The sequence below is a fragment of the Plectrocnemia conspersa genome, unplaced genomic scaffold (assembly GCF_051122295.1).
Source record: "Plectrocnemia conspersa isolate PC_06_02 unplaced genomic scaffold, ASM5112229v1 ptg000002l, whole genome shotgun sequence".
In the NCBI taxonomy this organism is placed as follows: Eukaryota; Metazoa; Arthropoda; class Insecta; order Trichoptera; family Polycentropodidae; genus Plectrocnemia; species Plectrocnemia conspersa.
Window position 1 is genome coordinate 13,651,561 of NW_028277166.1, and position 17,788 is coordinate 13,669,348.

The 17,788-nt window shown below is 29.0% G+C and overlaps 1 protein-coding gene across 1 annotated transcript in view; it reads left to right on the forward strand.

Annotated features, from left to right (window-relative positions):
* The first annotated feature begins 2,467 nt into the window (after positions 1-2,467).
* The window catches only part of Msr-110 (DUF3736 domain-containing protein Msr-110), a 45,263-nt gene continuing 29,942 nt past the window's right edge, over positions 2,468-17,788 (forward strand). The window contains exons 1-2 of the mRNA XM_088181581.1: positions 2,468-2,692; positions 5,776-5,988. Coding sequence (XP_088037707.1) covers positions 2,597-2,692; positions 5,776-5,988 — 309 coding nt within the window. The 5' untranslated portion in view covers positions 2,468-2,596. The remainder of the gene's footprint in view (positions 2,693-5,775; positions 5,989-17,788) is intronic.

Consider the following 17,788-nt stretch of genomic DNA (forward strand, 5'->3'; position numbering starts at 1 on the left):
CAGTAGTATTTTCCATTCGAACCTATAACCATGACAGCCAGTAATAAAAATATTATTTATCAGTAGATTGATTGTTGGAAAATCTAAAGAGATATTGTTAATACATCCATCATAAGACACGAACAATAGTATTTAGAAACTTTTATATTAGAGTTTAATTATGAAGTCATATAATTTACAACACAAATTCAGACTGTTTTATTAGCAAGAAAGCGCAATAAAGATGAACTTTGTATAGTGTACATGTTTATGAATTCACATAAAAACGTTATTTGCTAGTTAAAAATATATACATTTATTTATGATAAGAAACTATTTACAAAAATAATAAAACGACTGTAATATTTATCTGCAGTACAGATTAATTGAACTACAATTGATTTGTTTTAGACGGAATTTATAATCGATTTTAAGAGTAAAATGCGTTATTTAGAAAGTTTGTGAATTATACTAAAATATTCGACAATTGATAAAAACTATACAAGATTATTTTTTGTTATACAGTTGTAAACTAGTTCATATTTTAGCACGTGATGCATAATATATTTGTTAAAATATCAATGAAAAGATTACCAAGCAGATACACTATAAATGTAAAACCAAAATAAGTAAGTAGATGATAAAAATATAATTATTAAATTAATATATTACATACACACAACTTAAGAAACACTGGCGAATGCACTGGTTCTAACCCTGTCAGTTTTGCTACCGGTTATAATTAAAAGATAATAGGTAGTGTTCAAAATATGAAAACTCTGACCAAAGAAAAACCATATTATACTAGTTTTATTTGGATCAATGCTGAGGTTGGGCCTAGGTTAAAATAATGCTATGCTTGGCTAAATAAGGCGTCAGTGAAATTGCTATTTCAGAACACACAAGAATTGCACAATAGATATGTAAATTTATCATTAATTACCACAATATATTAACTCTTGAAAAATACTAATGACCTTCCATAGAATAAAGTTAAGCTTTCACTAAAGGGGTAGATCAAAGTCGGTGCTAAGTAATAACGCGATTGGTTCTAAATTAGCCTTCTTTCCTATTCGACCAAGTTTTTCCATCGGTAATACAGATTTTTAATTGATCATACATATGTGGGTATAGATTATATTTGTGTGTGCAATAAATATTTTTTAGCGTCTAACTGGTTGCAAAAGTCAAACCAATCGGCACCTAATCCCGAAAGTTGTTAATTTTATTTAGAACTAAGATTTAAAACTGGGTAATAGTTACGATTTTATAAAAAATTGAGACCTTATTCCGAGGTTAGATGATTATACAGAGGCGAGGTTTTTAATCGTTTTTTTGAATATCGATCGGAAGTGCAAGTTTTTATTTGTTAGTCTAAGATTGATACGGTTGGAAGGTTACATTAATTAGAGTAAGAACTACAAGGACGAAAGTATTTTTTACCGTTAAATATAAAGTAAATTATAGTAACCGTTAAAATATCGAACTAAAAGAGTATTAGATAAAAATATATTGAGCTCATTAATAAATTAAATAAATTAAAATTGGATCAGAAATCTGCTACTTTTAGGAAAAAACAGAAAAAGTTTTTCGGTAGAAAAAACTTACATAAAAACTTTTGGGTTATTTCAAAGTGAGATTTTTTTAAATGTAATTTTGCACTATTTATACACGTGAAAAGTATTTATAATACAAATACAGAGGAACATTTACACTGGAGCACAATTTTCGGTAAAAATAGCATAAATATTTAGTTTGCCGGTTGAGTCTGTTTAACATTTCTTTCGCTATTTTGTGTGCTTATCTTTTTTGTAAACAACTTTAAAAATGCAAATCTTATTGATGTATTATGTTTGCTTCATATTATTTATATTTTTGAAAAAATATCCCGAAGTATAGTTTATATATTAAATAAAGAATTCCATTTAAAAATAAAATTTTATTTTTTTAGAAATTGTATGATTTTCCACAAAAGTAAATACTAAAATTTTATATATCACGTTTTAATTAAAAAGTTGGGATCTGCTGTTTTAGTGCAGAAAAACACTTTATAATATCAATACTTTATAATATCTTAGACTCAAAATAAATGACTGATAATATTATGATAAACTTGTGTATCAAAACAGATTTGTTGTATTGCAATCGATACTATAATATAATATAATATAACCAAAAGCAGTGTAACAAATAAGAGGTAGTAAGTATTTTGTATATGTACAATTGTACACATATACTATGTATGTGTATTATGCAAACTTAAAAAAAATGTATGTGTACATATGTATGTACATACATAGACACGATTTTTATAATACAATCAATGATCACTCCTATCAAGCTTGTTTTGATCTCGTTCTTTGTTTACAAAATGACCATCGAATGTCGTGTGGTTTTATTAGTTTGACTACAGTAATAATTTCTTTGGTCCCCCACTCTTGGTCTGGTGGCGAAGGCGACGATTGTTTCGCCAGCGAGTAACTTTCATACCGACACAAGAAGTCGGAGTGGCGGCACGCGTTGGACCATTCGCTTCTACATTCAACTGTCCGTCGCTCCTCTATCTCCTGTACCACTAACCGAGTGGTGTAAGTCAACAGTCTCTCGAGTTGAGACTATGGAAAAAGAGCACCAGCCAGACTCCATGAACACCGTAGCCATGAAGCCAGATTATCCACCGTCCGAAGTTTACAGCACCTCCGAACCACCTCCGGTATTATTATTATTTTATACATAGATAACATATTTAATAATATGCATATGAAAATAACGGTTTTCCGTTATTCGCACGCACAAACTCTAACCTCTCTCTTTCGATACACATTCGAAATTTGCGGTATGAGAGTAAAGTATTATAGTATCACGGTCGACTTGTTGGATAATTTATACAAACAGATTCATAACAGTTTATTACACTTTGCTTCAATTAAAATAAATTTAAAATTATATCATTTAATTTCAATTATTACTTAAAAGGGGTAATTATATTTTTTATTATGGCAATACATCGCCGCGAAATGTCATATTATTATTTTTTGGTCTTAATACCTGTTTTAATGTCACGCTCGATGCACCATATAACAAATGTTATTTGTATTTTGTTTGCATTCAAGAAAATGGATAGTGTTTTTTCTTTATGTTTTTTTATGCTTCCCATGAAAAGCGTTTGCCGGATACAACGGCACAAAATAATCTCTGTATGAGCTAAAGAAACGACATGGAGTCGAAGATGAATACATTCAAACGGTGCCAGGGTCACGATCCATGAAAGACGCTCACCGAAAAGCCTATTGAATATTTTGATAATTTATTATTTTTAAACAAAGCCAGGGAACCGTTTACAAATTATCAATGTGCATCTCACATAATAAAACATGTCCGCTTTCAATGACCGTAATTTGAATTGTTATGGTTAAAAAAATTCAACTGACTGCCATTTTGAATTTTTTGTATATGTTTATATCGTTAAATAAAAGGTATTATAATTACTGTGTATATTTCAATATAAATTTAAGAGATTCTTAAGTTGAAAATTCCGGAAAATTATGAATATGATTTTTCGAATTCAATTTTGAACATGGGATAAAACGGTCTTTGTTGACATAATAACTCCCGTAGTGTTTATCTGCTTTTAATCACACTTTTATGCATAACTGCCTTTATAAACTTCTCAAACAAATTTATTAACCATTCTGATCCATCATCTTGTTTAAAAAATTCGGTTGTTCATAAACTTTTAAATACCGTATATTTTCGTTAATTTTCGTTTTAAAGAAAAAGTAACAATTGCTATAATATTTTATATACAATTTTCTTTCATCCTTTTACACAAACGAAATCTACTACTAGATTCTTGCAGTCAATTACGAAGAAAGTGAGTGTTTATGAAAAGGTTCACGTTAACTATCTTTTTCTGCATATGAATATTCAATACAAAAATATAATTGTAGTCATGTTATTTCAATATATATATATTTTCAAAGAGAAAAAAAATCCTAAAAATATACATAATCTTTTAAAAATATTGTAATAAAAAACAAACGAATAGTTTGATTTCAAACCAAACACAATTTTGTCAACATAACGACTAAATTCTTTATCGCTTTCAATGGCTTTCGGAATCAAAAACATAGGGATGTATTTCGTAAAATAAAATGTCTGACTTATTATAACTAGTTGTATTATTTGACTTAAAAAATCGTTTGACTGTGCCAAAGTAGATTTCTGCTCTGAATATTAATATTAATGACAATTGATGAGTTAAAATATTTAAAATCCTAACATCTTAGTAGAAAAAAAATTCGTCTTCGTCCCCCGCTTTTAATTGATAAGTCATGCGAAACGAAGATTCTCGTCTCTCACATGTAAAGTGTTCATGACTACTACTACTACCAATACAAAACATAAACAGATTAAGATGTACTGAAAAATTGCGTGCTCGCTAATTATTTTATGATATGACACGACACAGTGCTCAAATTATGTTAGTGTCACGTCACTAATAATGTTAGCTTGATCAATTGTCATAAGGCACGTTATTATAACGTGCTTTAAATTATACCTTTGCATTGTTATGACTTTTACCATAAATAATTGTAGTGTTATCGTTAAGCTATATAAAAAACACATAAATTAGAATCACAACAAAGCAGTAGTATTTTTATAATATAATGTGACGCTTAGAATCATATATGTTCATTATTTATGTTTATTTTATTATCAATGCACAAATGTATAACAATCGCAAAGCAATAACATTAGTCATTTATTATTAAACAAATACTTCAAATGCAGTTATGTCGCAAGAAAAAATATATTAAACCCATACAAATACAAACACGTTTAGTCACGTGATGAGCTATTATTTGCATAACGCTAATGTTATAGCGATTGTTTCAGCAAAATTCAGATAGCTTAGTTTCATTCTTAGTCCAAGACTAAAACTCATTTTAAAGTAGCACCCCATGATCTGTTTTTTATGAATTAGCATATGTCTCGTATTTAATTAATGTTATTACATTTTTGTCATATATGCTATTTATAGCAGAATAGTCATAAGAAATTATTTTAATCTTTCAATTTTTGAAAATAAATAAAATAGGCAGTGTAAATTTAAGAAAGGTTGGTTAAGTTTTAGTAATAATTATATGTAAATGTAATTTAATTTATATGTTACGATCATATACGCGTTGGCGGATTAATGGATAAACATCAATATTCTTGTGAAAATCGGTTCACATGTTGTAACATGATTCGGTTCATATAGGCCTCTGGTTCAGTTTTCTGGTTTGTCGGTTCGATTTGTCTCTTAAGTAAATCGAGTCGTAAAAATGACAGTTTTTTGTATTTTTTTAGTTTTAAAAAAAATGATTTTCAATTTGAATTTAAGTTTTGGTGTAATGTTTATAAAAAATATAAAAATTTAATTAAAATTCTCAATCATATTATAGTGTGATTTTTTAAATAAGCAGTTATACTGAATTTATTTTCACTCCATAAAGTTATTATTGCAAAATTAAATTTCATTTATTATATAAATACTAGAAAAGCTAAAAAAATGTATATACATACTTATTTGCATTTGCATAATACAAAATACAAAAATATCTATTGTTCACAATAAATACGCACATTAAAGTGCATACTTATAACTTAGGTTTGACCTCTGTTTAATATGCAAAAATAAAAAATAACTTGATTTAATTATGAAGATAAAAAGTGTAAAATCTGACGGATGCGGAGCATCAACGAATTGTTAAAATACCACATTTTTTAATCATCACTCGTGTTCAACAGGCATATCGTCATCCCAGACCAGCGTCGGTCCAAATTGCAAAGATCGCAGCAGTGACCATTATAATCTCATCAATGGTGCTAGGATCTTTTATATTGGCCGCTAGCTATGTTCAAGCCAGAGCTGGCTGCAGTCCGATGGACCAACTGGAGACACTCTTGGAGAAAGAGTTAGCTCTGGAGGCTCGCCAGATGGAAGCCGATTCTTATTCGCAGGTAAGATTATTTTTTTAATATCGTTTTTATGAATTATTGAGAAATCTTTTGCGTGATTCGTGCAATGGAAATAATTGGCGTTGGGAATATTAAATCCCCTCCATCCCTTAAAACGTGAGATTCGCGAACGCGCGCCGCGCGAATTATCTATGGTCGTTCATAAACAATGGACCGTCCATATCGTTGGCCATAATGCGCACTTACGCGGCCATAATGCAATCAATTTGATTTATTTTTTACAAAATCTTAAAAGCGGATGTCTAAGCACCACGACGAATTCAGGTCACGGAGTATCGAGTGTCACGAGTTTGGTTCGACACTTACACTTTCTAGACAATGGAGCTCTTCTCTGAATTATTGTCAAAGCTCACAGCATGTGTACTTGTTTCGTTTTATGCTTATGGTATTCACCATTAAAAATAATATTTTTCAACTTTATTTAGGCTAAACGTGTAAGTGAAATGTATAAGGAAAAAGTGTTAGTTTTGTACGATGAGAATAATTGTTAGAGAAACTTCGCGTACAGATAGGTTGGCAACAGTGGAACGGTTGATTAAAGCGGTTAATGTTAAAAAACATATTTTGTGTGACGAATTTTATTGTTGTTTAACAATCACGTAAATAAATCATTGACAATAAAACAAGTATAATACACGAAGCAAGAATCATATATAAAACTAATTATTCTTGGACTACTTTTAATGTATACAAATCAACATGTGAAAGGGTGTTGCATATTTATATATTATTATTATTATTATTATTTTGTCAGTACATCAATATGTATAATCTCTAATATGATTTTCATAATTTTTACTGATTAATTTGAAAAAAAGTTATTTAAATATCTGTTTATATACATATATACTCTATGCATATATGTATATAAACAGATATATCTAAAATCAATGACCGATCAAAATCAAATTTTGCAAAGTTACTTTTTAGGACCCCGATTATAACATACGTTTACACGTTCTCATGGCTAGAGACCAACTCTCTCAAACTTTCCAAAATTTGTTCAGTTGCACTTCTTACCTTCTATTTGCGTAAGCTTTGAAGGAGTATAAACAATAATACGTAATTCTAATGCAAAAGCAAAGTATTACTTTTAATGCCTACATTACTTACATCCGAGTTTACTTTAAATATATATTTTAACAAACTATGAAATAATTAAATCGTCTTAATTTGAAGTAAGTTTGTGTTTGTCTACTCTTTATGAATAATTGCCTTCTGATTATGTATGTAAATATACATGGCGCTCTTATATTAAATCTGCGGTAAATATAAACACTGAGAATGTTATATTAGAATATAGCTACAACTGAGATGCAAAGTAATATTTTGAATATTATATCAATTTGCAATATAGAATTTATTCGAGTTTATATTTGTAAATGTTTAAAAACATGATTATGAGTGCACATTTGCCATTAGTCAAACTTTAAATGTGCATTTTAGTACACATCTTATCTACTTTAATATTAATCTTCATCAATTTAATAAATACATTAGTAAAGAGAGTGACTCTTATTATAAAGATTCTCAAAAAGGCTTACAGATACTGATGATTCAATCCAAATTAATTTACATTTACGTATGTAACACAATGTAACTGCAGTGAATAATTATATAAAATTACTAAAACATATCTATCCATATAAAATAAATAATATGGACACAAGGAAACTATTTTTTTAAAGAAATTTCTTATTCTTAGCATAAGTTGTAGTTGGAAAGATTTTTTAATATTTATTAAGTATATTTTATTATAGTTTTTTTGTGATGCTAACATGTCAAAAATGACAAAAAAACAAACATGGAGACAATCCGAAAGACATCATCTTTGAAACACTGCTTTTGCATAACAAAAAATGGATTAACCTTGAATATAAAATTAAAATGTGTAAAAACTCTCCTTTGTTACCAATATACGTGGGTTGTGAGTCAAAATCTATTTAAAACATATAGTTATTTTAAGTAGTCCGTGTAAAATTAGTCGATTTTTTTATCGGTACCTCAACCTTTAACAGAAATTTTCCTAACCCATAAAATATCCTTTCATTTTAAGCTGCATTTTCTTGTCATTTATGATTTTAATAAAATATGATCAGATTTTTTATTGATTCTTTATGGAATAAATTGATGTATAAAATCAGTTTTATCGGTTCTTTATTTAATATAAAGAAATGTAGAGCATATGAGCATATATCATTTTTAATAGTTGTTCATTTGTTCAAATGTATATTTATCCAAAGAAAACGTTGTTTTTGATTGTTTTCTATTGTAGTTTTATTAAATTTTATCAAATTTAAACACGTTTGAAAAAATCAGTTTCACTCTTAAACATATATAGACGTATATATATATGTATGTATAAATGATACAATTAAATGAAGTCATGCATTTTACGATTTATCCTTGAAGTTAACACGAATGATATTAAATATATTTATAAATAATAATCAAATAGCAACATCTTTATTTTTCTTCGTTGACTCTACAACTATTTTCATGGTTCACAGTAATTTTTCATTAGTCACCAGTTCTCTATTTTTAATTTGTCTAAATTATGGTTAAGGCAATATTTGTGATTTATAATATAAAAGCTGGTATTTTTTCATTCTTAGCTAGCTCCTACGTCTTGTGATTTATTCTGATCCTGCAAGTTCTATTGTATATACGTTTTTGATGGGAAGAAACATTTTTCTCAGGATCTTCCACTCGAAAGACTTCTTTTTGCATTAGACTTCAGGCTTTAGATCCATATGTAGCGATTACTTTTATTATAGTTTTATATTTAAGCATTTTTAAACATCTGCATATTATTTAAGACCAGAGCTAGTGCTTTCATGCATGAAATGATCTATTTCTGACTAATATGCGTCTTTTAACTGGAAGTTTTCTACTTCTTCATATGTATTGTCCATTATGTACAGAAACTTCTCGATCAAGATTTGCGGCATGTCTAATCATACTCTGTTTTACTTTGCTGGTTATAACTGTATCATTAGCGTATGCACATATTTAGGATGTACTCTGATTTCTGTTATTTTTTTGATAACGGTTTCTAGTGTCTAATTATTGAATGATTTCTTGCATTTCACTCAAAAATATGCAAACGTGATACCTAATATTGATTCTAACACGTTATGTGTCATTAACTTGAAATGATTTACACAATCTTCTTTTATGGTCTAGGTTTCACAACAATATGTAACTTCAACATTAGTTGATTATTTATATCATCTTATAATGTCAGCGTGACAGACGGAGCGCGTTGCATAATCTATCGCTTTTTAGAATCTGCTAACATTCAGAAAAGCATGCATGATTCATATATTTAAAAAGCAGATATATGCATATTTGTATTGGGTCTTATTTGCGCTAGAGACCGGAATCGGTGACAGGCCGTACCAGACATGACACTTCTCGAAAGCCAACTAAAAACTTGTTGACATTCAGGGTTGACCATTTAGTATTTAATATGATTGTATTCATTTCTAGAACTATATTGGGCTATTTTTTCTAATAATATAAAATTAGTATATCAAGGTTTCATCATTTTTTCTTATTTATACGTATTCTGATAAAATATAAATAAATTCAGGAAAAACCCAAGGTCATTTAAAATAGCAAACTCGCTGTTTTGCCGACCGTGCGGATTAATTAACACATATTACATAAAAAAATCGAATGTTTATCATCTCTGGAGCTGAAACGGCAAAAAACATCATACACAGCGTTTTGAAAGGCGATGTTTTTTTTGCGGAAACGTTGAAAAACAGTCAATTTGTCCTTGCGAAGATGACGCGCAAATGGCCAATTTTAAAGTCTTGAAACATTGCAGAGTTAATGAGGCTTTGCCTAAAATAATGATCGCTAATAGTGCTGTTATGTTGCTAACGTTTAAAGAAAATGCTTTACAACCGCATAGCAATATTCGCTTGAACTAGTTTAATGAACCGTTAGATGTGCAACAATGAGATGTTGTTTATTTTATTTTTAAGACAATATCCGTGAGAGATTGCAAAATTTTATTGATAAGGAAATGTTTATAGATATTCATAATATCATAAATAGCAGTTGCATCTGTAAAGTTATGTTTATTGTTTTTCGTCGTTGCGAAAACGCCTCCGTAATAAGAATTTTCCATTCGGCGCGCAAGTAAGATGTCGAAATTGAGACAAAGCAGCAGGTTCTTAGCCGCCATCTTTGTACAAATTGTGTATGACAAATTTGTGACACTACAAAAGCAATATTGCCCTTTTGGTGTTTTTCTTAGTAATATTGCTAATATATTTAGCTAAAGTTTATTTTGTAACGACAAACAACGCTTGTCTCGCATTAATGTTTTTCCTGTTTAATAGTTAGGAGAATAATACAAATAGTACACAATAGCAAGAACAGTATTATACAAGAACAAGTACAATACTATATATGTAATAGAACAAGCATAGACTATACAAAAAAGAAAAACCCCTTTAAATATTATTTATTAAAACTAATGTGAGTAAGTAATGTTTTTTTACGTTCTGGCTACACAATAACGTATTAAACGAATAATTTCATTATTAATTTAAATGTGATGCAAGGTTTCTCAACTATATATGTATGTAAAAGCATAAATTTAGAAAAAATAAACAGCAATGAAATATTATAAGATGCTTTAAATACAGAATTTTACAAAGAAAAGTAATAGCGAATTTGATTGATAATTGCTTATAACGTTTCATTGTTTTCATTATATTACTTATTTTTTTATAAATTGTTTTCTATTAATATCATTAATACAAAGATTAATTGCTAATTATTTTATTTAGTTAAACATATAAATTGTGTTTTTTATTTATTGATTAATGTGATTGTGACTCGCGTATTTAAGCAAAGATAACGAATAAGTTATAATAGTTTGCTTATTGTCTTTTACATTAGATTTATATGTACAAAATTTAACGCATATAAAACCATTCTAGGGACATTCTAGATATATGTATTTATATAAAGGTAAAATACGAGGTGATTATATTTCCCTTAGGGTCCGAAGGAGCAACTAAGCAAAATTTGATTTAGGTTGAACAATGAGTGTAGGATTGTTAATACATATAGACATACATATATTATATATGTAGGATTGTTACATACATATACATATATTTTTAAAGTTAAAAGACACGTCGCTCGGTATTTTCAGTCAATGTTACCACAACTTGTTGCCTCAATTATATTTGGTAGCAATGTTTTGACAAACAACCTATTTTTATTGCATTATTTAGCTTGATCCACGATATAAAGTTGTGTAATTAGAGCTCCAAATTTTAAAACCAAATTATGTGGCGACATTCTAGCTGGTTTTAAAAACACTAAGTAAGGAATTATACTATGTTATTTGTTCGCTATCTATCACTATTTTTTATCTTTGTTCTGTAATAACTTATACAACAAATATATTTCGTACAAATACGATATAAAAAAATAGAAACGATGTAATATTCAATCTAAAAAGTTAGGCAAAACCATAATAGTATGCAAATTATAGTTTTTAGCTGAAGCGTGGAAGTATAATATGACTATAATATAATATGTGACTTTTATATCCATATATCTATATATTATTAAATTTATTTAACGGTTTGCGATTATTTATATTATTTTAATTCATTTTATATTTCGGCAGTAAAGCTCCTGCCATGGTCCAGAATTTTCAGTAACTAGTTATATAAAACTCCGGAGCTTAAATAATAAATGTGAATGCATAAACCCAGTTTAGTCTATAAATTTATTGCTAAGAATGAAATATTTAATTTATCTTTCGTCAGCATTTATTGATCTTTTAATTTTTTTTGTGTATTATAATAATACTATGTATTGTTTTGATGCATTGGGGAGCTGATGCTGTTAGGTCACAATGGCCCTAATTTAATTTAAATAAATAAAGAACAGCAAAATGACTACTTATAAGTCACGAATACAATTATATTATAGTTTATGTATATAGAAAAAAGAGTGAAAATATATAATTTATTTGTACGGAATGTGTACCAATTTTTTTATTATTTTAAGTCAAGTTCTGTTCATAGTGTGCTTGTTATTTACTTCATCACAAACACCATTTATGAAGAAAAATAATAAACATACAATGTTTATATAAATAAAACACACAATATCATGAAAACAATGACTCGTAAAGTAATATCATTGCGACAGTTCACTTCTTGTATAGATCGAAACCGATCGGAAGTAATTACACAACTGCCGATAGAAATCGATCGTACATGATTCCGCATTGACAACAGCCTATTGTGACTGGTCGTTTTCACTCGGAAGACTATTAACGACATCAGCTTATAACATATGCTCCTTATACAGTTTCAGAATTGCGCAATCAGATTTGATGCGTTTTTGCATGCCGCATTTGGCTTGGCAATCGTAAAACGAAAATGCATGTACATAATGTATAATCAAAATGTGAAAACAATTCATTCACACATGAACACGCAAATTAAAAAAAATCATCGGAAATCCGATACTGCGCAACATCGGAGCTATTGTACGGATAGATAGTTTGCGGTGTTTAATATTAGTAATCAATTTCATGGATTTGTCGTATGATTCTCTTATAATACAGTATCGGATGGTACAACTCGTCATAATGACAGATTGTTTTCTCGTGTCATCACGTAAGCTACAATTACTTGGTTTAGAGTGCGTGAAACGAGCGTTTTCCGCATGCGAATTTTCCGACATCCGTAACGTCATTATATTGAACGCTGAAAAGCAATGATAATATTTGCAATATAGGATGAATGGATTCTGTATTTATTTAAGATATTTAATCTATAAAATAAAATTTAAATTTAAGCTGCGCTGTTAGATGTCCGAGTTAAAACATACACGTGTCTATATTAAATTATCATCATCTTAACGGAGTGTTAATAAAATAAAATTTTAGCAGTTATTTTTATACGATTTTTCTTGATGTTTAGCGTTATTAGAGTAAACACAATAGTAACTCTGTAATTCGCATTATGCAACGAACGAAGAAGGAAATCAAGACTGAAAAAATGTTATAATATATAAGATAATAGATGGACTGAGTGGAACCCTATGTACTTAGAACAGGTAGAGAAAAGTCTAGTGTTCTTCATGTACGAATTGCTTATTTTCCTCCTCAATGACATCAACAGACGTTCGCTAAGCACTTAACTAAACATTTTAACATTTACAATGGTGGTATTAAAAAAAGTGCCATAACGCAATAATTTCGTTCGCGGTCCATGAACAAACACACTCGGCAAACGTTGACGACACGTATGGTGTATGTATGCACAAACAATAGCCGCACATCGCAGGATGGGCTTTCTATCCATCATCCGTTCGGATGACTTCATTATTGTCTGATAATTGCACATTTACACTGACTGTGTATGGTAAAAAGACCGACCGGCACGATACCGTGACGCGAGAAAGCAGAAATTGATCATGTAAAATCTGCGGTTATGTGTTGCCCATGGAAAATTGAAAATTTCACCGCACAAAAGGTATACAATCTCAGAGAACGATTTCAATTCGAATTTAAAAAAAAATATGTCACTTATGTATGTATGTAAAAGAAAGATTATGACATAGCTATTACTTTGTATAAGCTATACATCATATACATATATATGTATATAATGCATATGTTCAAGAATTGTAAATACAGGATAATGAGAGCTAAAATCATGTCAGTTAAATTGGTGCCTATTTCTTTAAAAAAGTTAAAAGGCGTGCACTATCTATCAATTCACACAGATATGTTTTCTTTGTTGAATACCTACATATAAGATATTTTCTTTGAACTTAAGTAGCTCTTTATTAGAGAATTTTCAACGTCTTACATATATGACCTAGCTCGATTTAAATTAATCATTACGATATTCATCCGTGAGATTAGGAAAATCTATGGACGTCATTCCAGATTTTTCCAGAGGGGAGGGGGCAAAAATTGTCTAATCAGTAGTCGTTTTTTTTAAGGTTTGGTAACCCTAAAGGAAATGATATGTTTTAAAAAATATTTTCGGGATAGGTTCGAGACTGTTTTTTTTAAAGATTTTCTTTGAAGGATAACTTAAAAATTTCTATTTCTTAAGAAGAACCAGAAATGTTGTTTCAGATATACACAAAAGAAGGAAGGGGGAAGTTGATCAGTCAGTTGTAATTTTAATATTTAGATTTCATTAAAATTCACATTATTTCATTAAAAGACATGTATGTTTTTGGCCAAATTCAAGTGGGAAAAAATGCCATTTGCCCCCTTTAAATTACGTCTCTGGGAAAATCTAGAAAAAACATAATGTGTGATGATCGATCGGAATTATAATTATATAGTCAGATACGATCAAAATTGAAAAATATGGTCCATATGGGATTCGAACCCATGTCTTTCTGGTCAATAGTCACTCTTACTGGCTATATTCATAAAGGCTCACTATTTACACTATTTAAAAAGATACTTGTTTCACTTAATTTGAATATTCAATGCTTTTTTAAGATTTATAAAAGATATTCTCAAAATAAATATCGGAGGAAACAATTGTAAATATTTATATTAAATTAAATTTATTTGATACTTGTTTTTTATTACGTATGTGTGAACGTTTTAGTTGAGAAAAATGTGTACTTTTTCATTATCATCAACTAGTAACATTATCGTACCCTTGAAAAATCAGTGAAGAGTACATTCAATTAGTATGCATTTACCGAAAGTTTTCCATATTTATTACCCATGACAAATATAATTTAAAGCCATTAATAACATATTTAATGTTTCTTCGCGAGCAGCTGTATTTATTATACACGAAGTTGAGTGTTTCTTATATTTTTTTGAGATTTATGTCTATTTAAAATTCTCATAATAAGACTATTAGAATTTTAATGAATATATATAATATATACATAGTTTATCATAAGAAATTAAAATAGTAATTTAAAATTACAATTTTTTTTATAAGTATTACAATTTAATGCTTTATCAAGAAAATACTAATTATTATTGTCGTAAAAGTTAATATAAAAATTGTAAATATTATGATTAAATGAATGAAACACTATTTTTTACGATAGTTTGGTCAATACAAGGCATATTTGTTAATCTTAAGTATTATGGTAAATCTTACATAATTAAAAAAATCACTTTCATAACAAAAATTACAACCAAACAATATGCAAAAAAATCCAAACTTTCAAATTTACTCACGCAAATAAATAGACAATAAGCGATTGTTCTTACGAATTTTAACATTGCTGTGAACATAATTAATTGATCACACAAATATACGCGTCATAATGACAAGAACAAATTTTATTCGAATCATAGCTCATATTACTACAATACAATAATTATAGACCAGTCACAGTATTGTCAGCTTCTACTAAAATATCAATCACTTTCGGCAAGTTTTGTTAGACATTTGTGTCATTTTCTCGATCTTGTTTGCCATTAGATTATTCCTACGATCTCGGGCGGAACATTTTGATTAGAGAACTCACACTAATCATCTTGCATTACTTTTGAGAGCAAGTGGATATTTCTACTACACGGAAACGACATTTGCGATAAATCTTTCATATTGCTCGGTTTTGTTGTAACTATACTTAAAACATTCCAATGTTGTGTTTTAAAACATACTTGAGAATCACGACCCCGTCCTCTTCTAATGTCCGTTAGAGCCAGGACGTCTGCACTAGCTGATTCGCCTATGGCTGTCGCCATCGGCACATTGCACATTGATCTGTTTAATGTCAGCTATGAGAAGCTGGTTCGATTCGAATAATTTAATTTAAATATTTTCTTTTTCTTACTATGTATTTTTTTGTTTTGTTTTAATATTTTTTGTTTGTATTATAATAATACAATGTTTTGTTTAATTTTTTACCATAGTGACGCAGTTGTTAATAGTCTTGATTTAATTTAAATAAATATATAAATTTTACATATCCTGATCCAATATTCTACGTCTTCTTTGAAGAGTGCGATAATCATAACGAAATTGATATAAAGGTAAATAGTCATAAAAATCAATTATGTATCATTGTCATTATTAAATAGAGCACGATTCTCTTTTCGATTTGTCAATAAGCATTTACACTTTCCACTTTAATCTGTGAAAGCTTGATCCGGAATTAATCGAAATACCTATTTGTTAAATGATTAGTAACAATTGAACGAACTAGATTTCTAATCTTTAAAAATAAAATATTAAACCAATAAATATAATATAATGTAGGTTGTTAAGCGTGATGTCTAGAATAAATATAAAAATGTCACATTGTACAATATTGATTAATAAATTGATCGCCACTATCATTATTTTTGTATGTACTTTATATATAATAGATAAAATATACAATTCACCCTTATTCTTCACCTATTATGTTATCAATATTTTCTGATTGAAAAAAACTGGTTTCCTAGATTCTCATCTGCTCTTCTTATTTGACCATATATATTTTAAAAACGATTCATTTACATTTACGTTACATAAATACACGAGACAAAACGGGCGTTAATTAGTGGTGTGCGAAATATGAAATTTTAAGAGGCATCGGTGAAAGTCTTAGTTTATTGGTTCTCATTAAGTGAAATTAGCGAACAATCCGTGGCGAATCGAATTTGTCGTAAAGTTTGCGAAAGAAAATTTTACGTCGCTTTCTCTCGTTAGCGATAATCCGCAAGACACTCGGGAAGGGCTTTGCTCTGCCGCTGTCGCTACAGTGACGTGTGACGCAATGCAAAAAATCATTTGTCTCTCACGATCTGCGAAGAAGAGTTATGGCTTCCGAGGTGGATTATTTATTATTTGTGTCGCGTCTTGCCGAGACTCCTGGCACAAAAGGAATACTCTTCTATGGCCGTTGCTTTCACCTTTCTCCTTGCAGAGAACGGTCGAGTTGGAAATACCGTTGCCCTCGAGCTGTGACCCAAAGGCGTTTTGAGACGGCTCGTGGGACTTTCACGGGTGCTTTGTTATCACTCGCAGATGACTCACTAATTAAATCAAATTGCGCGAAGGTCAACCCGAAGCTTGGTGGGCGTGAAAGTAAACCTGACTGCCTCTTGGCTATTATCTTCGTGTGAGCTAATTAAATATGATTTTTAATTAGAGTTAATTGTATTTAGATAATCTTTAAATCATAAAATATACACATAATATGTTTAAATTTATATTAAAGTTCAAAATCTAAAGATAGCAAGTAGGTAAAAGGTAAAAGAAGAGGAGAGAGTAGAGAAGTACTAGATATTTTTATATGACAATAATATATATTATCATGAGACATATTCTAGTTTATTGTCATGACATGTTTCACTAAATGATTTTGGTTTTAGTTATAGACGAGAATAATTATTGAAATATGTGACGTTTTAAGAACAACATAATAATCGTTTAATCGTTTTCTTACATCAGTCATGATTATATTTAATTATTAAATTATGTTACTTTGATATTATTTTAACATGAATATTTTTTTTCTTAGAATTCGGATCAAATTGTGTCTGTAATCAAAAGTATCGATTTTCGTGAATATCGTATTTCTAAAAAATAGAATATAGAAATTGTAAAAATTTGAAACTTGATTTTATAATTATTAATTTATCGCAAAATAAGCACTAAATTTAACAAAAGGTTAGTAATTATAATAAATGGTTAGTAAATAGAAACGGGTTTGATTTTTATATTACATGTTCTGTTTTAAAATTTAATTTTCGATTGAATAGTGATATTTTAACGATCATATGTATTTCTAAACAATATGC